Here is a 24,931-nt window from a genome sequence, read left to right on the forward strand (position 1 = left end):
TTTTTATCTTCTCAAAATGTTTTCCTTTTTGAACAGTTACAAAGTTTTCAGTTTTTAAAAATTTGCCTTTAGCATTTTTCCTTGAAACAAAACCTGTTTGCAGCTGTATGTGGGTTCCTACATCGTAGTGTATTAGAAATATTACATGCTTTAAAAGAGTCAAACCTTATTTGTATTCTTCTGGTTTCTTCTTAATAAATGAAGACGTGTCACTTTGCTGCTTGTTCGGAGTGTCTCAGTTAACCTATCAGAACACATGTTGATGGATAGTTATGTGAGGAAGATGTAAAATAAATAAAAGAGCTAGTTCTTTGCACGTTTCAAAACCACTAATGGCCCGTAATTTCAATCTGCCACATACTGTTTTATGACTTAGCACCTCCAGGTATTGAGCAGTCTGAGTATAGCACAAAATCTCTTAATCTCTCTAAACTCCAGATCCAACATTTAGAGTATGCACTGCATACTTTATAGTACCACTGAACGTTGTAGGGTTTAATTTTGTTTTGTTACTTTACTTTTTGAGCTGCACGTCTCTTTTGGATTTGCCTTTCCTTGAGTTTGAGTTATAATCAGGACCAAACATTAACTTTGTCCCAGCATATTTAATCCATATATAAATAAATGAGATTAGCAGTTTATTAAAAACTGCCCAGTGACTTTATTTTTTTCATGTGAGTATTTACAGGAGCTGAATTTCCTTAAATCAGAAAACAATCTTACTCGACAGCTCCGTTCTCCTTCCTTTGAGGCACTCAGACTCAGGGATGTTGTCATTATTGGCATTTAGCTAGATATACAGGAGGAGTGAGTGCGAACCCTTTAGATCTTACAAAAGCCTGGAGAATTATAAATGTAGAACATTAAGTCCGGCTCCTTATAAAAAACGATTAAAGCTAAAATATAAAGAAATGAGTGATGGTTAAAGACTTATACAGTACCTTATCAAATAATATTTTCTAATTATAGAAATGCTGTCACTCACCTGAGTCCTGTTGTTCGTCAGCGGGGAGCTCCGTTTAATACCAACAAGTGTTGTTATTAGTGCAGCTGAGCCAGAAATAATAATCCACATGCACTCATCTAACATCAAGTACATTTTATTCAAAACTAACCATTATGACATGGCTGTTGTTTTGCATATTAGGACTGGACTCCTGGCTTACAGTCACCCAAACAGTTTATCTTCTATTTCTTAATACAATACACAGTAATACAGTATTATTGTAACTACTGACCAGTCACATTCGTGTGATTAGCTTTGTGACTTAAGAAAAGATTGGTATCTTTGGACTAAACATATTTTCAGAGGCTTGGTTCAGATTTTCTTTTGTAAATAATTCATCTGGATACTCACAGAGGGTGTGGTCTATTTGACACTGACAAGTGTCACAGCACAACTAGCTCTCTGCTGGTGAACTTTAAGTAACTGGAGTCACTGAGCTTGAACTCAGGACTGTGTTTTTGCACATTTTGAATAAAAAAAAATTAATTGAATTATGTAACAAATGATATGTCTTACAGTGTGGTACAGATCCTTCAAGACATTCATGCTATAGTTCTGGTGGGCAAAAATTTTATTTGATGGCTTTTAACAATATTTAGTCTACATCTAAGTGGATCGTCCGTTTTTTTGGATCAGCAGATAGCCCAGACTCCAGCCTGTGCTCCAAATATTTTCATATTTGGTTTCAAAATACAAAATGGCAGCAAAAACGACTTTGATATAGGGTCCAGAAACAAATGAGTCATGTCATCCCTCTTTATTACAGTGTATGGGTACAGCTAACATCTGCAGAGTTCAGCACAGACAGTGACTGTTTACAAGTAAAAATGATAACCTGCACAACTACTAATGCAAGATGGCTGCTAGGGTGCAGACACACAGCTTGGCAGGTCCTGTGCGTTTGCCAAAAAACCCACCTAAAAAAGCCATCTAAAAACCCCTGGATCTTGACATCAACTTGTCTTTTTGTTTTTATACATTTTTATCTTCTGTGGAGTTCGACATGTCCAAGAAAACTGGATAATTATACCACTTTCCCAGCCAAATGGAGTCAACATCTTTTGTTCACAAGATTCTTGGATTTTGGTCATGCTAGACCACCCCCAGGTAAACATGAACAATCAAATATACCACAACTGTCGCTGGAGATTCTGAAACTTGTTCTGATGCTACTTTTGGCTGGTGATATAGAACTAAATCCTGGACCTAATTCAAACACCAGTGATTTGGACTGGCTACAACTAATTAGCCTAGTTAGCCTAGGCCTGCCTGGGCCTCCATCTCAGCTGCCTGGGCCTCCATCTCAGCTGCCTGGCTTTCCACCTCGGCTGCCTGGGCCTCCACCTCAGCTGCCTGGGCCTACATTTCAGCTAGCTGGGCTTCCACCTCGGCTGCCTGGGCTTCCACCTCAGCTGCTCGGACCTCCACCTAGGCTGTCTGGGTCTCCACCTCGGCTGTCTGGGTCTCCACCTCGGCTGCCTTGGCCCCCAACGTGGCTGCTTGGGCCCCCATCTCGGCTGCCTGGGCCCCCACCTGCTCTACCTAAACTACAGTCTCCGGTAAAGGGTTTCTCATCATTAAATGCTCATATCATTGTCAACAAAAGGACAAGAAATCCTGCTATTAAAATTTACAGAGGAACAAAGATCTGCAAGACATTTAATCAGGCTAAAGTAATCTGGGACACTAAAAATAAACCAAAGGGGCTTCTATGTGGACACATTAACATTCGCAGTATGTTACCAAAGCTTGAGCAACTGGAACATATTCTAAGCAATTCCAATATTTCTATTTTGGGTATCTCTGAATCTTGGCTCACAAGTTCTTCTCCTGAGTCTGCAGTTGTCTTTCCAGAGTACACAGTATTCAGAAGGGATAGAATTGGAACAAGAGGAGGAGGAATACTTGTGTATGTAAAAAAACACCTGGATTGCTCTTTACTTAGTTCACCAATAAATGTCGAAATAGAACATATTTCTGTTAAAATCACTCTTTCCCCAGAAATGTCATTTACGTTGATCTGTTTATATCGCCCTCCTTCCGCAAAGAATATTTTTTATGAACAACTACAGATATTACTTAAATATCATACTATAAATAATAAGTCTAATGAAATAATTGTAATGGGAGATTTTAATGTCAACTGGGACTGTGAAAAGGACAGAAAAACACTCAAGGACATAATGGAGACTTTGAACTTTACTCAACACATTGAACAACCCACAAGAATAACGAGACACTCTAAAACTAAAATAGATCTGGTTTTCAGTAATAAGCCCGAGCGAATTATTAAATCTTATAATTTTATCACTGGTATTTCAGACCACAATTTTATATTATTTTCTAGAAAACTTATAAAATCACGGGTTAAGAATGACTTTCAAAGTTCATCTAATAGGAGATCCTTTTATGAATTTATACCAAGAAGTCAGCGACAAAATGTAGCAGAAGCATTAGCATCAGTTAACTGGGAGCCTTTATTGTGTAGTGATGATCCACAATTCTGCAGCAGTCACTTCACTGACATTGTCAAGGATGTTATATCAACATACTCCATTAGAGGTCGACAAAAAATAAAGACAACATCTAATTTGCCCTGGTTAAACAAAGAGTGCAAGAATTTAATGAAAACAAGAGATCAATTACTAAAACAGTTCCTGAAAACAGGTCTAACTCTGGATAGACAGAGATTTACTTCAATGCGGAACAAAGTAACAAGAAGTTTGAGACAGGCCAAAGCAAATTTTTTTATAAATATAATTGAAAGAGCCAAAGGTAATGGTAAAATTATCTGGCAACACTTAAATAAATTACTTGGCCGTCATTCAAACAAAAGTAAAAATACAATTGAACTTTATGTAAATAACTCTATTGTTAGAGAGCCTCTATCTATTGCCAGTAACTTAAACACTTTCTTTATTTCATCTGTTAAGGAGATCAGTCAGAGCTTTGACTCAGTCGTATGCTCTGATAATGTGAATGATGTTGGTCAAAATTTGTTCACCATCACTCATATTTCAGACACTGAAGTTGCTAAACTAATTACAGGTTTAAAACAATCAAAAGCACTTGATGTATATGGTATTAACACAAATTTCCTAAAGGAACATATGGATATGCTTGTACGTCCAACAACTCATGTTTTGAATATGTCTTTCGAACATTCCATTGTTCCAACAGATTGGAAAATTGCTGCAGTTACACCAATTTTCAAAGCAGGTGTGAAGACTGACATGGCTAATTATCGCCCCATAAGCATACTCCCGGTTGTATCTAAAATAGCTGAGAAGTGGGTGGTTAAACTCCTCATTGCTCACCTAGAAAACACCCAACCCTCATTACATCCATTGCAGTTTGGCTTTCGGGCACATCACTCCACAGATACTGCCCTGTGTATGTTAGTGGAGAACTTGAAGAGCTTGCTGAACAAGAGTCCCTGTGTTGGAGCTGTATTTTTAGATCTGAAGAAGGCTTTCGACTCTGTAAACCATCAGATATTGTTGTCCAGATTGACTCAGTTTAATATCTCCAGTCAGGCTCTTCAGTGGTTTGCCTCATATCTCTCACACAGGAAACAGTGTGTGGTGTTGGATGGGGTTAAATCTCCATATTTAGACTGTGATACAGGGGTTCCTCAAGGATCTGTTCTTGGGCCCTTATTGTTCTCTCTTTTTATCGATAACTTACCTGAAGTCTGTCCAAATATATTTGCTCAAATGTATGCGGATGATGCAGTTATATATATGCAAGCAAATAGTGTCCAGCAGGTGGCAAAAGATCTTACAGCTGCTTTAGCATTAATGCATAGCTGGCTGGAGGACTCATGCCTAATGTTGAACACCTCAAAAACTGTCTGTATGTATTTTTCAAAACGCCCCTTAAACTTGAAGCAGTCAAACATATTCCTGGATGGAGTAGAGCTTGAATTAGCTCCAGAATTTAAATATCTTGGGGTCATTCTAGACTCAACATTATCCTTCAAGAGTCACATAAATAAAGTGTCCCAGGTACTTAAATTTAATAATCGAAATTTTAATCATATACGTAATAATTTAAATATGAATGTTGCAAAAACTTATTTTTACTCAATGATCATCTCTCATATGGACTATTGTTTGACGTCCTGGTCACTTGCTTGTCCAACAACACTTAAAACTATTGAAAACATTTATAAAAGAAGTTTAAAACTACTTGACAAAAAACCGACTTCCCACCACCACTGTCATGTGTTAAAAAAACATAAATTACTGAACTTCAATAACTTAGTGAAACTTAAAAGAGTGTGTTTAATATATAAAGTCTTACACTCCCTTGCTCCACCACCACTAAAGCAGTTCATTAGGCATAAAGAAAGCTCAGACAGGACCACTCGAGCTACAATCCGAGGAGACTTGTTTATACCCCACAGACGGACAGCATTTGGGCAGAACGTCCACTCTGTTAAGGGTGGCCATCTGTGGAACAGTCTTCCTCAACCCATTAGAGAATGCTCGACATTCAATTTGTTTAAGGCAAAGGTTAAAAACTGGTTATGGACAAATCAAGTGTGTGATCATGTATGAGTTGTATAGTTTTAATGTTTTATTTGGGAACAGAATGGTGTGTATGTGTAAGTTTGGTGATGGAGTTTTTATTATGAATGAATGATGAATTTTTATGAATTATTGTCTATTTTTTTATGTTTAAGGACAACAGATGGAAATTAGCCTTTGGCTATAATCTGGCATGTTTACATTCATGTAATTTTTTTTTTTACATTTATGTTCATTAACATGCACTGTCCTAAATAAATAAAATTAAATTACTACTGAGAAGGAACAAGTCTCTCTACATACAGTTAGTTAAGATATAGAAATCATCTCTGACCAAGTATATAAAAATGAGTAGTAAATGTAGCAAAAGTAATAAATGTAATAGCACTGCGGGGGTTTGTATATACTCTAAGTCTGTATTATTGTACTTTCCTTATAATTTAAAGAGCTTTATGGCAATGGTTGTTGTGATTTGACCGATATAAATACAATTGAAATCACACAAGTAGATAAACATCTAATTTCAGAGTTAAGATAGCTTTTAGCTTTCAGCTCTCACTTTCTTCTGACAATGCTTTTTGTCTCTTACCTTGAATTGGAAGTAAAAATTGTGTTGCTTTGCTTTGACAAGACAAATTGACCCTGACAGCACTTAACAGCATTTTAGTTGTTAAATTTTAGCTGGCATGAATTACAAGGCAATAATGCATGGCTTTTTGTTTCATATATCCACAGTTAATGTGATAGTGTGATATAGCAGCACAAACAAGACCAAGGAAGTATTTAGCTGATATTTCAAATCTTCAGTTAAACTACCCTAATCTTACTGACAGTGACTGATCAACAAATAAAACACCCCCTTCTATGTTTAACAACTCTATAAAGTGCAGAAATTCTATTTACGAACATAAACCAGGATCCTCTGAGCAGACACATTACCAATGTGAAATCACAACTTTCTGTTTTGAAAGTTGAAACCTAAACCCTTAATTAGTTACTCAATGAGTATACGAACTCATAATCTCATAACTTGTCATAACTCGTAAGGTTTCAATATTTTAAAATCCCACCACTCCATTATTTTTTCAACATCCATAAACTCTTGATTCCTCTGACTCTCTATCCTGATCCGGTTTTCTTCACACAACATAGTTTTTTTTGCTCTGTGCAGAAACAGCAGAGGAAGAACCAGACTGCTGGGGACAGACAGCAAGTTTGCTACTTCCCACATCACACATAAAACTTTCATGTCCATCACTGATAATTGTTCTATGCCAGAACAAATCAGAATTCCAGAACATTTCAGCAGCAGTGCTCCCATTATGACCACGATCATGTGGAAAGCTCGTTGCTTTGCCTGATCAATACGTTCACTGTTTCGACGCACCTCCGCCGGCCCTGGGCGAATCAGAACATGGAGAACAGACAAACAGCAGAAAATAATGACAACTAAGCTGATACCTGAAAATGCTAGTTGTAGTTTGACTGATTCCTCAACAGACTGAATTATCCCGTACCATCCAATGTTCTGCACCCAAACACACACAGTGATGATGTTTCTTATCTTGACCCCGTGTGTTTCCCGTAGACGCATGTAGGTGATGGGGTGAACAACAGCCAGATAGCGCTCCACACAGGTCAACATGTGAAACATAGTCTGTCCAGGAAAACTATTTTCAAACAAGTGCCCCCCAGTAAACTTGATTTTTATGTTATTGGTAAAAGTGCCCACAGTACAGAGAAGTGTTCCAAAAACAACAAACAACTCCACAATAATCATGTTGTATGTAAAAAAGTCAGAGTGGCTCATTGTCGTCCCTGCAGGTGCATTGTGCCGATGCCTCCAACGCTGAAAGCCCGTGTAGAATATGAAGATGTAGAGTGGAAAGAGGAAGGTGTTTGTGATGGTGAAAATGGTGAAAAGGGCCTTGGCTGCTATGGGACATTCGGATGAAGTGGAGGAGCTTAAAAGGCCGGAGACATCACTGAGAGCTGAGGAAGAGTTGATGAACATGGTCTGTTGAAGACGGCAAGAATAAATATATTTGATCATTTAATACTTTCCAGCAGTTTCAACGTGCAACACTATATCACTTATTCTGATGATGTTCATGTTTGTAACTGATCCTTACAAAATCATTAATTCTCCTGCAAGAAACACTCAACAATAAGATGTTCTTGTCAGTGCTGCGTTGAATTAGTGCCATCTCCTACAACTTCAAATTTTCACATATATCACCTGGAATGGCCTACCTGATCTGTTATTGGACTTTTGTGCTGATCCTAGCCTGTCCATAGTAAACACCGTAAGGGTGTTCATGTGGCACTAGGATACTGTAGACTGCACAAAGCAGGGGCTGCAGTGTGCTCGGTAAGCCTGCAGGGCTTTGGACATAGCGGACAGGTACTGGCAAGCCAAGCACAGTGTAGTTCTGGCAAAACTGAAACAAACACGAAACGTTTTGCACCAAAGGAACCTGCGGTAGCACTCAAATGCAGAGGAAGATACTAACCATCGCACAAAAAGTTGTACTTCTGGACATGCTAAAGGAAGGTAGAAGTTACCGTATTTTTCGGACTGTAAGGCACACGGGTTTATGAAGCCCATTAAGCGAAACAAAACAGTCAGATAAGTCAGACTTTACTCAACTCATTCTTCTTGCTTCCTCTACTTTCGTACCACTGATTCAATAATGTTGAATTCTCTCACACCTGCTCTATTCTCATGTTTGATCTTTGGTTTCATTCTATAATACTGGATTAATTTTTCTATGAAGGTTTGAACTTTGAGAGTGTTTAAACACGAGACAAAAGTGTGAAAATGTTCAACCCTGTCTGAGAAAATGTATAAAGTGTGTCGTGAGGGGTTTTTCAGCCTTAAAACATCTATAATAATTGTAAAAAACACATTAAAGTTGGCTACTTTGCAGATTTCACCTATCGCTGGTTATTTTTAGAACGTAACTCCCACCTTAAACTAAGGACCACTGTATTTATTGCAACATGGTATGGAAAAAATAAAAATCAAATTGTAAGTATTAATAACTATCAAGATTAAAAGGGCGATCGTGGCTCAAGAGTTGGGTGTTCGTCTTGTAATCGGAAGGTTGCCAGTTCGAGCCCTGGCTCGGACAGTCTTGGTCGTTGTGTCCTTGGGCAAGACACTTCACCCACCACCTACTGGTGTTGGTCAGAGGGGCCGATGGTGCGATATGGCAGCCTCGCCTCTGTCAATCTGCCCCAGGGCAGCTGTGGCTGCAGCTGTGGCTACAACTGTAGCCTCCACCAGTGTGTGAATGTGAGAGTGAATGAATAGTGGTATTGTAAAGTGCTTTGAGGGGTCCTGAAAAGCGCTATATAAATGCAATCCATCATTTTTGTTTTAAATTACCATAAAATGTCTCTGAAAGTGTAAGAGTATTGCCAGAAGTCTCCAATAGATTAAGAACCTGAAACTTTTTTTTTTTTGCCTGTCCCGTTTGGTTCTTTTGCCATCAGAATTATTGTCTAAAGGCAAAGAAAGATGCCCAACGGATTTACTTTACCAAATGGAAAAAAAAAAAGAACCTGAAACTTTTTGAAGAAATCACAAACGGTCAAAATTTAAACATGTTGTAATTACAAGCAAAATTCCATCACTGGTGCAAGCCTTAGGTTTCAGCTAATATCCACATTGTCTTTAAAATGTTTTTATCTTCTCAAAATGTTTTCCTTTTTGAACAGTTACAAAGTTTTCAGTTTTTAAAAATTTGCCTTTAGCATTTTTCCTTGAAACAAAACCTGTTTGCAGCTGTATGTGGGTTCCTACATCGTAGTGTATTAGAAATATTACATGCTTTAAAAGAGTCAAACCTTATTTGTATTCTTCTGGTTTCTTCTTAATAAATGAAGACGTGTCACTTTGCTGCTTGTTCGGAGTGTCTCAATTAACCTATCAGAACACATGTTGATGGATAGTTATGTGAGAAAGACGTAAAATAAATAAAAGAGCTAGTTCTTTGCACGTTTCAAAACCACTAATGGCCCGTAATTTCAATCTGCCACATACTGTTTTATGACTTAGCACCTCCAGGTATTGAGCAGTCTGAGTATAGCACAAAATCTCTTAATCTCTCTAAACTCCAGATCCAACATTCAGAGTATGCACTGCATACTTTATAGTAGCACTGAACGTTGTAGGGTTTAATTTTGTTTTGTTACTTTACTTTTTGAGCTGCACGTCTCTTTTGGATTTGCCTTTCCTTGAGTTTGAGTTATAATCAGGACCAAACATTAACTTTGTCCCAGCATATTTAATCCATATATAAATAAATGAGATTAGCAGTTTATTAAAAACTGCCCAGTGACTTTATTTTTCACGTGAGTATTTACAGGAGCTGAATTTCCTTAAATCAGAAAACAATCTTACTCGACAGCTCCGTTCTCCTTCCCTTGAGGCACTCAGACTCAGGGATGTTGTCATTATTGGCATTTAGCTAGATATACAGGAGGAGTGAGTGCGAACCCTTTAGATCTTACAAAAGCCTGGAGAATTATAAATGTAGAACATTAAGTCCGGCTCCTTAAAAAAAAACCCGATTAAAGCTAAAATATAAAGAAATGAGTGATGGTTAAAGACTTATACAGTACCTTATCAAATAATATTTTCTAATTATAGAAATGCTGTCACTCACCTGAGTCCTGTTGTTCGTCAGCAGGGAGCTCCGTTTAATACCAACAAGTGTTGTTATTAGTGCAGCTGAGCCAGAAATAATAATCCACATGCACTCATCTAACATCAAGTACATTTTATTCAAAACTAACCATTATGACATGGCTGTTGTTTTGCATATTAGGACTGGACTCCTGGCTTACAGTCACCCAAACAGTTTATCTTCTATTTCTTAATACAATACACAGTAATACAGTATTATTGTAACTACACAGCAAATCCAGCATGTCCAAATTAACACTGTCAGATTTGATTTCAACACTTTTAAAGTGTCTATATGGGTCCACACCAGAGAGTGTTAATTTAACTCTTTTTGGAGAGTTGGTATGTTAACTCTGATTTAGTGTTAAACACCAAATCTCTCTGGAGTTGATAATTTAACACTTGGTGTTAAGAGTTTATATATTAACTCTCAAAGAGTATTTTAGTTTAACTACGTAAGAGTTATCTTCTAATTAATTCTAAAAAGCGGGAATTTTACTGTTCTGAACTTCTAGAAATTTCTTTTGGAAATAAACATTTACTAAAAAGACGCAATGGTTTTTGAAAAACATTTATTCTGAACTGTGCACCACAATTTCAAAACATTTTCTGGAAGATGTAACAGTGTACATGTTCTCAATTTCATTAGAATTTCGTTTATCAAAAGGTCTGACATAGGTGAGCTGGTAAATGCAAATAACAGCATTCTCATCACTTATTTCAATAAATACAAAATACAATATGCATGTCCTTAATTCATCACTTTGTGGAACTGCAACGCACTTCTGCTCTCCCCCATATTCCATCTTCACAAGCATATCCTATGTGGAGATTGAAAAAAAATTAGTTGACACTAATTAATGGCACAAATCAATTGCAGCACAGTAAAAAAAAAAAAAAAAAAAAAAAAAAGGAATCCTTTTTGAGACATTACTTGTGTAAAGTATTTTCCCAAAAAATAAGGACACAGGCAACAGGTAATACTGAACTAAATGTAAAACCGTGTGCACAAAACTCTGGAGGGATCTAAATGCTAACGTAGAACCCAGTCAGGACATCTGCTACTGCTGTTTGCTCGTTTTTTATGGGAGATCGTTTTCAGGCTTCAAGTAGCACCATTATACCAACATTTCACATTCTAGACATTGTTTTAGGTGTATTTGACCAAAAAATTTAACCGAAAATTCACATGCAAGCTTTTTTTCAAGGCTGTGGTATTTGCCGAAAACAATACCTTTCAGCTAGCTAAAACAGCGAGCGGTGCTATCACCGAGCAACACGGCTAATGCCTTTCACACAGCTTTGTCTCAACTCCAAAGAGCCACAGAAGTAAAAGCTAATAATAATAATTGAAACAATCTTTGAAAAAATGACTTACCAAGCATGGCAAACAACTCAAATATGTAGAGCAAAATGTTCTGAAACGGCTTCACTCCAGCTTCGATTGAAGCCGTGCTGGGGGCGGAGTCTGTGAATTTACTCTATTAGTGTCATAGCCCCTGTAGGAGTTCAGAGTTAAGAGGTCAAGAGTTAATGTTTCCATTGTAACACCTCCAGATTTGAAATAGAAACACTAATTTTTAACACTCGATTTTAACTACTATCATTTTACACCTCAGAGTTACATTAAAAGCATGTGACTCTACTTAGAGTAAAATTAACTCTAAGACTACTAACACCAAAACATTTAACACTTTTGAATTTGCTGTGTACTGACCAGTCACATTCGTGTGATTAGCTTTGTGACTTAAGAAAAGATTGGTATCTTTGGACTAAACATATTTTCAGAGGCTTGGTTCAGATTTTCCTTTGTAAATAATTCATCTGGATACTCACAGAGGGTGTGGTCTATTTGACACTGACAAGTGTCACAGCACAACTAGCTCTCTTCTGGTGAACTTTAAGTAACTGGAGTCACTGAGCTTGAACTCAGGACTGTGTTTTTGCACATTTTGAATAAAAAAAAATTAATTGAATTATGTAACAAATGATATGTCTTACAGTGTGGTACAGATCCTTCAAGACATTCATGCTATAGTTCTGGTGGGCAAAAATTTTATTTGATGGCTTTTAACAATATTTAGTCTACATCTAAGTGGATCGTCCGTTTTTTTGGATCAGCAGATAGCCCAGACTCCAGCCTGTGCTCCAAATATTTTCATATTTGGTTTCAAAATACAAAATGGCAGCAAAAACGACTTTGATATAGGGTCCAGAAACAAATGAGTCATGTCATCCCTCTTTATTACAGTGTATGGGTACAGCTAACATCTGCAGAGTTCAGCACAGACAGTGACTGTTTACAAGTAAAAATGATAACCTGCACAACTACTAATGCAAGATGGCTGCTAGGGTGCAGACACACAGCTTGGCAGGTCCTGTGCGTTTGCCAAAAAACCCACCTAAAAAACCATCTAAAAACCCCTGGATCTTGACATCAACTTGTCTTTTTGTTTTTATACATTTTTATCTTCTGTGGAGTTCGACATGTCCAAGAAAACTGGATAATTATACCACTTTCCCAGCCAAATGGAGTCAACATCTTTTGTTCACAAGATTCTTGGATTTTGGTCATGCTAGACCACCCCCAGGTAAACATGAACAATCAAATATACCACAACTGTCGCTGGAGATTCTGAAACTTGTTCTGATGCTACTTTTGGCTGGTGATATAGAACTAAATCCTGGACCTTATTCAAACATCAGTGATTTGGACTGGCTACAACTAATTAGCCTAGTTAGCCTAGGCCTGCCTGGGCCTCCATCTCAGCTGCCTGGGCCTCCACCTCGGCTGCCTGGGCCCCCATCTCGGCTGCCTGGGCCCCTACCTGCTCTACCCAAACTACAGTCTCCGGTAAAGGGTTTCTCATCATTAAATGCTCATTGCATTGTCAACAAAAGGACAAGAAATCCTGCTATTAAAATTTACAGAGGAACAAAGATCTGCAAGACATTTAATCAGGCTAAAGTAATCTGGGACACTAAAAATAAACCAAAGGGGCTTCTATGTGGATACATTAACATTCGCAGTATGTTACCAAAGCTTGAGCAACTGGAACATATTCTAAGCAATTCCAATATTTCTATTTTGGGTATCTCTGAATCTTGGCTCACAAGTTCTTCTCCTGAGTCTGCAGTTGTCTTTCCAGAGTACACAGTATTCAGAAGGGATAGAATTGGAACAAGAGGAGGAGGAATACTTGTGTATGTAAAAAAACACCTGGATTGCTCTTTACTTAGTTCACCAATAGATGTCGAAATAGAACATATTTCTGTTAAAATCACTCTTTCCCCAGAAATGTCATTTACGTTGATCTGTTTATATCGCCCTCCTTCCGCAAAGAATATTTTTTATGAACAACTACAGATATTACTTAAATATCATACTATAAATAATAAGTCTAATGAAATAATTGTAATGGGAGATTTTAATGTCAACTGGGACTGTGAAAAGGACAGAAAAACACTCAAGGACATAATGGAGACTTTGAACTTTACTCAACACATTGAACAACCCACAAGAATAACGAGACACTCTAAAACTAAAATAGATCTGGTTTTCAGTAATAAGCCCGAGCGAATTATTAAATCTTATAATTTTATCACTGGTATTTCAGACCACAATTTTATATTATTTTCTAGAAAACTTATAAAATCACGGGTTAAGAATGACTTTCAAAGTTCATCTAATAGGAGATCCTTTTCTGAATTTATACCAAGAAGTCAGCGACAAAATGTAGCAGAAGCATTAGCATCAGTTAACTGGGAGCCTTTATTGTGTAGTGATGATCCACAATTCTGCAGCAGTCACTTCACTGACATTGTCAAGGATGTTATATCAACATACTCCATTAGAGGTCGACAAAAAATAAAGACATCTAATTTGCCCTGGTTAAACAAAGAGTGCAAGAATTTAATGAAAACAAGAGATCAATTACTAAAACAGTTCCTGAAAACAGGTCCAACTCTGGATAGACAGAGATTTACTTCAATGCGGAACAAAGTAACAAGAAGTTTGAGACAGGCCAAAGAAAATCTTTTTATAAATATAATTGAAAGAGCCAAAGGTAATGGTAAAATTATCTGGCAACACTTAAATAAATTACTTGGCCGTCATTCAAACAAAAGTAAAAATACAATTGAACTTTATGTAAATAACTCTATTGTTAGAGAGCCTCTATCTATTGCCAGTAACTTAAACACTTTCTTTATTTCATCTGTTAAGGAGATCAGTCAGAGCTTTGACTCAGTCGTATGCTCTGATAATGTGAATGATGTTGGTCAAAATTTGTTCACCATCACTCATATTTCAGACACTGAAGTTGCTAAACTAATTACAGGTTTAAAACAATCAAAAGCACTTGATGTATATGGTATTAACACAAATTTCCTAAAGGAACATATGGATATGCTTGTACGTCCAACAACTCATGTTTTGAATATGTCTTTCGAACATTCCATTGTTCCAACAGATTGGAAAATTGCTGCAGTTACACCAATTTTCAAAGCAGGTGTGAAGACTGACATGGCTAATTATCGCCCCATAAGCATACTCCCGGTTGTATCTAAAATAGCTGAGAAGTGGGTGGTTAAACTCCTCATTGCTCACCTAGAAAACACCCAACCCTCATTACATCCATTGCAGTTTGGCTTTCGGGCACATCACTCCACAGATATTGCCCTGTGTATGTTAGTGGAGAACTTGAAGAGCTTGCTGAACAAGAGTCCCTGTGTTGGAGCTGTATTTTTAGATCTGAAGAAGGCTTTCGACTCTGTAAACCATCAGATATTGTTGTCCAGATTGACTCAGTTTAATATCTCCAGTCAGGCTCTTCAGTGGTTTGCCTCATATCTCTCACACAGAAAACAGTGTGTGGTGTTGGATGGGGTTAAATCTCCATATTTAGACTGTGATACAGGGGTTCCTCAAGGATCTGTTCTTGGGCCCTTATTGTTCTCTCTTTTTATCAATAACTTACCTGAAGTCTGTCCAAATATATTTGCTCAAATGTATGCGGATGATGCAGTTATATATACGCAAGCAAATAGTGTCCAGCAGGTGGCAAAAGATCTTACAGCTGCTTTAGCATTAATGCATAGCTGGCTGGAGGACTCATGCCTAATGTTGAACACCTCAAAAACTGTCTGTATGTATTTTTCAAAATGCCCCTTAAACTTGAAGCAGTCAAACATATTCCTGGATGGAGTAGAGCTTGAATTAGCTCCAGAATTTAAATATCTTGGGGTCATTCTAGACCCAACATTATCCTTCAAGAGTCACATAAGTAAAGTGTCCCAGGTACTTAAATTTAATAATCGAAATTTTAATCATATACGTAATAATTTAAATATGAATGTTGCAAAAACTTATTTTTACTCAATGATCATCTCTCATATGGACTATTGTTTGACGTCCTGGTCACTTGCTTGTCCAACAACACTTAAAACTATTGAAAACATTTATAAAAGAAGTTTAAAACTACTTGACAAAAAACCGACTTCCCACCACCACTGTCATGTGTTAAAAAAACATAAATTACTGAACTTCAATAACTTAGTGAAACTTAAAAGAGTGTGTTTAATATATAAAGTCTTACACTCCCTTGCTCCACCACCACTAAAGCAGTTCATTAGGCATAAAGAAAGCTCAGACAGGACCACTCGAGCTACAATCCGAGGAGACTTGTTTATACCCCACAGACGGACAGCATTTGGGCAGAACGTCCTCTCTGTTAAGGGTGGCCATCTGTGGAACAGTCTTCCTCAACCCATTAGAGAATGCTCGACATTCAATTTGTTTAAGGCAAAGGTTAAAAACTGGTTATGGACAAATCAAGTGTGTGATCATGTATGAGTTGTATAGTTTTAATGTTTTATTTGGGAACAGAATGGTGTGTATGTGTAAGTTTGGTGATGGAGTTTTTATTATGAATGAATGATGAATTTTTATGAATTATTGTCTATTTTTTTATGTTTAAGGACAACAGATGGAAATTAGCCTTTGGCTATAATCTGGCATGTTTACATTCATGTAATTTTTTTTTTTTACATTTATGTTCATTAACATGCACTGTCCTAAATAAATAAAATTAAATTACTACTGAGAAGGAACAAGTCTCTCTACATACAGTTAGTTAAGATATAGAAATCATCTCTGACCAAGTATATAAAAATGAGTAGTAAATGTAGCAAAAGTAATAAATGTAATAGCACTGCGGGGGTTTGTATATACTCTAAGTCTGTATTATTGTACTTTCCTTATAATTTAAAGAGCTTTATGGCAATGGTTGTTGTGATTTGACCGATATAAATACAATTGAAATCACACAAGTAGATAAACATCTAATTTCAGAGTTAAGATAGCTTTTAGCTTTCAGCTCTCACTTTCTTCTGACAATGCTTTTTGTCTCTTACCTTGAATTGGAAGTAAAAATTGTGTTGCTTTGCTTTGACAAGACAAATTGACCCTGACAGCACTTAACAGCATTTTAGTTGTTAAATTTTAGCTGGCATGAATTACAAGGCAATAATGCATGGCTTTTTGTTTCATATATCCACAGTTAATGTGATAGTGTGATATAGCAGCACAAACAAGACCAAGGAAGTATTTAGGCTGATATTTCAAATCTTCAGTTAAACTACCCTAATCTTACTGACAGTGACTGATCAACAAATAAAACACCCCCTTCTATGTTTAACAACTCTATAAAGTGCAGAAATTCTATTTACGAACATCAACCAGGATCCTCTGAGCAGACACATTACCAATGTGAAATCACAACTTTCTGTTTTGAAAGTTGAAACCTAAACCCTTAATTAGTTACTCAATGAGTATACAAACTCATAATCTCATAACTTGTCATAACTCATAAGGTTTCAATATTTTAAAATCCCACCACTCCATTATTTTTTCAACATCCATAAAACTCTTGATTCCTCTGACTCTCTATCCTGATCCGGTTTACTTCACACAACATAGTTTTTTTGCTCTGTGCAGAAACAGCAGAGGAAGAACCAGACTGCTGGGGACAGATAGCAAGTTTGCTACTTCCCACATCACACATAAAACTTTCATGTCCATCACTGATAATTGTTCTATGCCAGAACAAATCAGAATTCCAGAACATTTCAGCAGCAGTGCTCCCATTATGACCACGATCATGTGGAAAGCTCGTTGCTTTGCCTGATCAATACGTTCACTGTTTCGACGCACCTCCCCTGGCCCTGGGCGAATCAGAACATGGAGAACAGACAAACAGCAGAAAATAATGACAACTAAGCTGATACCTGAAAATGCTAGTTGTAGTTTGACTGATTCCTCAACAGACTGAATTATCCCGTACCATCCAATGTTCTGCACCCAAACACACACAGTGATGATGTTTCTTATCTTGATCCCGTGTGTTTCCCGTAGACGCATGTAGGTGATGGGGTGAACAACAGCCAGATAGCGCTCCACACAGGTCAACATGTGAAACACAGTCTGTCCAGGAAAACTATTTTCAAACAAGTGCCCCCCAGTAAACTTGATTTTTATGTTATTGGTAAAAGTGCCCACAGTACAGAGAAGTGTTCCAAAAACAACAAACAACTCCACAATAATCATGTTGTATGTAAAAAAGTCAGAGTGGCTCATTGTCGTCCCTGCAGGTGCATTGCGCCGATGCCTCCAACGCTGAAAGCCCGTGTAGAATATGAAGATGTAGAGTGGAAAGAGGAAGGTGTTTGTGATGGTGAAACTGGTGAAAAGGGCCTTGGCTGCTATGGGACATTCGGATGAAGTGGAGGAGCTTAAAAGGCCGGAGACATCACTGAGAGCTGAGGAAGAGTTGATGAACATGGTCTGTTGAAGACGGCAAGAATAAATATATTTGATCATTTAATACTTTCCAGCAGTTTCAACGTGCAACACTATATCACTTATTCTGATGAGGTTCATGTTTGTAACTGATCCTTACAAAATCATTAATTCTCCTGCAAGAAACACTCAACAATAAGATGTTCTTGTCAGTGCTGCGTTGAATTAGTGCCATCTCCTACAACTTCAAATTTTCACATATATCACCTGGAATGGCCTACCTGATCTGTTATTGGACTTTTGTGCTGATCCTAGCCTGTCCATAGTAAACACCGTTAGGGTGTTCATGTGGCACTAGGATACTGTAGACTGCACAAAGCAGGGGCTGCAGTGTGCTCGGTAAGCCTGCAGGGCTTTGGACATAGCGGACAGGTGCTGGCAAGCCAAGCACAGTGTAGTTCTGGCAAAACTGAAACAAACACGAAACGTTTTGCACCAAAGGAACCTGCGGTAGCACTCAAATGCAGAGGACGATGCTAACCATCGCACAAAAAGTTGTACTTCTGGACATGCTAAAGGAAGGTAGAAGTTACCGTATTTTTCGGACTGTAAGGCACACGGGTTTATGAAGCCCATTAAGCGAAACAAAACAGTCAGATAAGTCAGACTTTACTCAACTCATTCTTCTTGCTTCCTCTACTTTCGTACCATCGATTCATTAATGTTGAATTCTCTCACACCTGCTCTATTCTCATGTTTGATCTTTGGTTTCATTCTATAATACTGCATTAATTTTTCTACGAAGGTTTGAACTTTGAGAGTGTTTAAACACGAGACAAAAGTGTGAAAATGTTCAACCCTGTCTGAGAAAATGTATAAAGTGTGTCGTGAGGGGTTTTTCTGCATTAAAACATCTATAATAATTGTAAAAAACACATTAAAGTTGGCTACTTTGCAGATTTCACCTATCGCTGGTTATTTTTAGAACGTAACTCCCACCTTAAACTAGGGACCACTGTATTTATTGCAACATCGTATGGAAAAAAATAAAAATCCAGTTGTAAGTATTAATAACTATCAAGATTAAAAGGGCGATCGTGGCTCAAGAGTTGGGTGTTCGTCTTGTAATCTGGCTCGGACAGTCTTGGTCGTTGTGTCCTTGGACAAGACACTTCATCTACCGCCTACTGGTGATGGCCAGAGGGGCCGATGGCGCGATATGGCAGCCTCGCCTCTGTCAGTCTGCCCCAGGGCTCCTGTGGCTACAACTGTAGCCTCCACCAGTGTGTGAATGTGAGAGTGAATGAATAGTGGTATTGTAAAGTGCTTTGAGGGGTCCCGAAAAGCGCTATATAAATGCAATCCATTATTATTGTTTTAAATTACCAAACCATAAAATGTCTCTGAAAGTGTAAGAGTATTGCCAGAAGTCTCCAATAGATTAAGAACCTGAAACTTTATTTTTGCCTGTCCCGTTTGGTTCTTTTGCCATCAGAATTATTGTCTAAAGGCAAAGTAAGATGCCCAACGGATTTACTTTACCAAATGGAAAAAAAAAAGAACCTGAAACTTTTTGAAGAAATCACAAACGGTCAAAATTTAAACATGTTGTAATTACAAGCAAAATTCCATCACTGGTGCAAGCCTTAGGTTTCAGCTAATATCCACATTGTCTTTTAAATGTTTTTATCTTCTCAAAATGTTTTCCTTTTTGAACAGTTACAAAGTTTTCAGTTTTTAAAAATTTGCCTTTAGCATTTTTCCTTGAAACAAAACCTGTTTGCAGCTGTATGTGGGTTCCTACATCGTAGTGTATTAGAAATATTACATGCTTTAAAAGAGTCAAACCTTATTTGTATTCTTCTGGTTTCTTCTTAATAAATGAAGACGTGTCACTTTGCTGCTTGTTCGGAGTGTCTCAGTTAACCTATCAGAACACATGTTGATGGATAGTTATGTGAGGAAGACGTAAAATAAATAAAAGGGCTAGTTCTTTGCACGTTTCAAAACCACTAATGGCCCGTAATTTCAATCTGCCACATACTGTTTTATGACTTAGCACCTCCAGGTATTGAGCAGTCTGAGTATAGCACAAAATCTCTTAATCTCTCTAAACTCCAGATCCAACATTCAGAGTATGCACTGCATACTTTATAGTACCACTGAACGTTGTAGGGTTTAATTTTGTTTTGTTACTTTACTTTTTGAGCTGCACGTCTCTTTTGGATTTGCCTTTCCTTGAGTTTGAGTTATAATCAGGGCCAAACATTAACTTTGTCCCAGCATATTTAATCCATATATAAATAAATGAGATTAGCAGTTTATTAAAAACTGCCCAGTGACTTTATTTTTCACGTGAGTATTTACAGGAGCTGAATTTCCTTAAATCAGAAAACAATCTTACTCGACAGCTCCGTTCTCCTTCCCTTGAGGCACTCAGACTCAGGGATGTTGTCATTATTGGCATTTAGCTAGATATACAGGAGGAGTGAGTGCGAACCCTTTAGATCTTACAAAAGCCTGGAGAATTATAAATGTAGAACATTAAGTCCGGCTCCTTATAAAAAACGATTAAAGCTAAAATATAAAGAAATGAGTGATGGTTAAAGACTTATACAGTACCTTATCAAATAATATTTTCTAATTATAGAAATGCTGTCACTCACCTGAGTCCTGTTGTTCGTCAGCGGGGAGCTCCGTTTAATACCAACAAGTGTTGTTATTAGTGCAGCTGAGCCAGAAATAATAATCCACATGCACTCATCTAACATCAAGTACATATTATTCAAAACTAACCTTAATGACATGGCTGTTGTTTTGCATATTAGGACTGGACTCCTGGCTTACAGTCACCCAAACAGTTTATCTTCTATTTCTTAATACAATACACAGTAATACAGTATTATTGTAACTACTGACCAGTCACATTCGTGTGATTAGCTTTGTGATCTTTGGACTAAACATATTTTCAGAGGCTTAGTTCAGATTTTCTTTTGTAAATAATTCATCTGGATACTCACAGAGGGTGTGGTCTATTTGACACTGACAAGTGTCACAGCACAACTAGCTCTCTGCTGGTGAACTTTAAGTAACTGGAGTCACTGAGCTTGAACTCAGGACTGTGTTTTTGCACATATTGAAAAAATGTAATTGAATTATGTAACAAATGATATGTCTTACAGTGTGGTACAGATCCTTCAAGACATTCATGCTATAGTTCTGGTGGGCAAAAATTTTATTTGATGGCTTTTAATAATATTTAGTCTACATCTGAGTGGATCGTCCATTTTTCTGGATCAGCAGATAGCCCAGACTCCAGCCTGTGCTCCAAATATTTTCATATTTGGTTTCAAAATACAAGATGGCAGCAAAAAAGAGTCCAGAAACAAATGAGTCATGTCATCCCTCTTTATTACAGTGTATGGGTACAGCTAACATCTGCAGAGTTCAGCACAGACAGTGACTGTTTACAAGTAAAAATGATAACCTGCACAACTACTACTGAGACACCTGAAAATGATAGTAGTAGCAGTACTTTTACTGAATCCTTAGCAGACCATAGTATCCCGTACCATCCAACATTCTGCACCCAAACACACACAGTGCTGATTTTTCTAATCTTGACCCCGTGTGTTTCCCGTAGACGCATGTAGGTGATGGGGTGAACAACAGCCAGATAGCGCTCCACACAGGTCAACATGTGAAACATAGTCTGTCCAGGAAAACTATTTTCAAATAAGTACCTCCCAAGAGAAAGAACGCTCATGTTAATGGTAAAAGTGCCCACAGTGTAGAGAACTGATCCCAAAACACCAATTATCTCCACAATAATCATGTTGTATGTGAAAAAGTCAGAGTGGCTCATTGTCGTCCCTGCAGGTGCATTGCGCCGATGCCTCCAACGCTGAAAGCCCGTGTAGAATATGAAGATGTAGAGTGGAAAGAGGAAGAAGGTGTTTGTGATGGTGAAAATGGTGAAAATGATATTACCGACTATGTGACATTCGAATGATCTGGAGGAGTTAAAGTTTAAATAGCTGGAGACTGAGACAAGATCACTGAGAGCTGAGGAAGAGTTGATGAACATGGTCTGTTGAAGACAGTAAAAATAAATATATTTAATAATTTAACACTTTTCAGGAGTTTAAACATGCACTATATCACTTACGCTGATGATGTTCTTGTTTGTAACTGATCCTTTCAAATTATTCATTCTGCCAAAAAGCCTCATCAATACTATGTTCTTGTCAGTGCTTCGTGCTGACAATTTCCCTTCACTGGCTGTCATTTTAGAATCCTTTTAAAAATTTTCTTTTGTTTGTTTTTAAATCTCTAAATGGCCTCAACACGAGTGATGTGTTGAGGAATTTTCTTTGTCTATGAGTTTGGTCAGATCATATAAGACAGCGCCCACGCCCATCTTCAGAGACTACTTTGGTGTTTGACCAGAGGGTTTCTCCATATTGCAAAATGTTATTAAACCCACTGCAAAAGACACTCACCAAGTGTTTGCCCAATTTACCAGAAAAGCAAAATGAAACTCATGGGGATTGGATTCACAAGGCTTCCACCCCTGAGTGCCACAGTTAAAGGGCAATGCGACCTGGAGAAGCTGATCAGGAGGAATGGTCTGCCAGAACTGAAACTGAGTGTTTTTCTGGCTGCACAGAGCTGTGGTGCCATTGTGATTGGTTTCTTTTGTCAGATGGTGGTGACAAAAGCCAAAAGGAGTGCTCCTGGGCTTGGTCAGCTTGTAGGACTCTGACATAGCTGATAGCTGACAGATACTGGCAGGCCAACTGGAGAGTGGCTCTGGCCATAACTGAAGCCAACAATTGAATAAAGTCATGGAAAAAGACTTTCGGTCAGCCTTGAAGCAATTCTAGTAAATTTTCAGCTATTATGAAATATGAAGGTCAAAGAATATATTGGTGAATTCTTTAATAAAGTTATGTGGATGTCCAAATGCTATATTTACTGACACATACTTTGGACTTTTTTAAAAATACAAATCATTGGCGTTAAGTTACCATACCATCAAATGTCTCTGTAGGTATGAGAGTATTACCAGAACTCTCCAATGGTTTGGGAACTTGACAATTTTTGAATATAATATAATAAAGCAAATACTAAGCTAATTTGAAGAAATCATGAATGGTCAATAGTTAAAAATGGTATAATTACAGAAGCAAAATTGCTCATCATTGGCATAAGTTAAGAGACATTTCTTTAATTCTAGTAATCGTATAAGAATTACAGTCATATTAATAACAATGAAGAAATTAGTCGGTATAATTAAGCATTTAACATCCATCAGGTCATGGCAACTCAAGTTATGGCTAATCTTAGGCTTTGGTTTTAGCTGACGTCCACACTTTCTTGTAGAAACTGGTACTTTCTGAAAATGTTTCCCTTTTAAAACAGTAAAACATTCTTGTTTTTTTAGTCAAACCTTATGTGTATTTTCCTTATTTCTTCTTAATAAAGGAGGATGTGTCACTGTGCTTTTTGTCCAGACTGTCTCAAGCTAGTGTCTCATTAGAACACATGTTGATGAATAGTTGTGTGAGGAATATATGTAAAATAAAGCGAGTTCTTTGCATGTTTCAAAACCACTAATGACCCCTAATTTTAATCTGTCACATACTGTTTTATGATTTAGCACCTCCAGGTGTGGAGCGGTCTGTGTTTAACACAAAATCTCATAATGGTGCAAACTGCAGATCCAACATTTAGAGTATGCAATGCATGCATGTTGTACAATATGTTTTAAGCTGCAGGTTTATTGTGTGCCTGTTTTTTATGCTTGTGGTCTCTTACTTTAAGAAAAAGGTTTCCTAGACTTTGAGTTTTAATCAGGACTAACATTAATTTTATCCCAGCATATTTATCCATAATTAATTAAATCAGATGACTAGTTTATTACACACTAACAAGTCAATTTATTTTTCCTGCATCTATAGAAGCTAAATGTCCTTAACTCAGAAAATAATCTTGCTCGACTGCTCCGTTCTCCTTCCTTTCAGGTGCTCAGACTCAGGGATGTATAGTTAGATACACAGGAGGAGTGAGTGTAAACCCTTTATTACAGAAGTTCTGTAATAACAAAAGTGTGTCCCTTTGCAAAAGGGGTTTGATAAAGGTGATATTACTCACCTGACTTCATTTTATTTGTCAGGTACAAGAAATAGTCAGAAATAAATGAACAAGCCACCAGTGTCTAAATAAAAAAAAAACTTTGAAAGACTTTCCAAAACCCTCAAAGTGTTTGGAGAACTATAAATGTAAAACATTCAGTCTGACGAAGAAGAAAGCTGAAATATAAAGAACGAGGGATGGTTCAACTCATACTCTGCAGTACTGTGTTGAATAATAATTACTAATTATAGACTGACTAAGATTATCTTTTTAAAGTAAAAATAATATAATCATAAAGACTTTATTTAAAAATGCTGTCACTCACCTTTTTCCTCTTGTAGCTCAGCTTCCTTTAAAGCCAACAAGTGTTATCAGTGTAGCTAAGCCACAGATAATAATCCACATGCACTCATTTAACATCAAGCACATATTATTTAAAACTATCCACTAAGTACAGCTGACGTTTTGCATATTAGGCTTGGACATCTATATTACAGTCAGTCACACAGTTTACCTACAAGTCACATTGTTGTGATGTTATATTTTCATGACTTAAAGAGAGTGTAAGGAGCACGAATCAGCTGATTCTAAGAGGCTCACATAGAAACTTATTTCAGGTCTTTATTTCTAACTGATTCATTTAGATACTCGTGCAAGATACAAATGAGTGAGAACAGAGGAGTCCATAAATGTATTTAAAAGTGATTTACTTAAGCAAGAATGGGAGATGTTGTATAAGGAAAGAAATATTTATAAAGCTTATG

The 24,931-nt window shown here is 37.3% G+C and overlaps 1 protein-coding gene and 1 long non-coding RNA gene across 2 annotated transcripts in view; one reads left to right on the forward strand and one right to left on the reverse strand.

The window, feature by feature from the left end:
• LOC146523122 (uncharacterized) overlaps positions 1-24,931 on the forward strand; it is a 140,532-nt gene that overhangs the window by 88,742 nt on the left and 26,859 nt on the right. The window lies entirely within an intron of this gene.
• LOC146523129 (uncharacterized) lies at positions 16,880-23,225 on the reverse strand. Its single transcript, XM_085154744.1, has 2 exons — positions 21,540-23,225; positions 16,880-17,518 (listed from the first exon to the last, which is right to left on the reverse strand). Exons 1-2 carry the CDS (start codon positions 22,114-22,116, stop codon positions 17,193-17,195), a joined length of 903 nt encoding a protein of 300 aa, XP_085010870.1. The 5' UTR covers positions 22,117-23,225; the 3' UTR covers positions 16,880-17,192.

The sequence above is a fragment of the Neolamprologus multifasciatus genome, chromosome 3 (genome assembly GCF_963576455.1).
Source record: "Neolamprologus multifasciatus chromosome 3, fNeoMul1.2, whole genome shotgun sequence".
NCBI lineage: Eukaryota > Metazoa > Chordata > Actinopteri > Cichliformes > Cichlidae > Neolamprologus > Neolamprologus multifasciatus.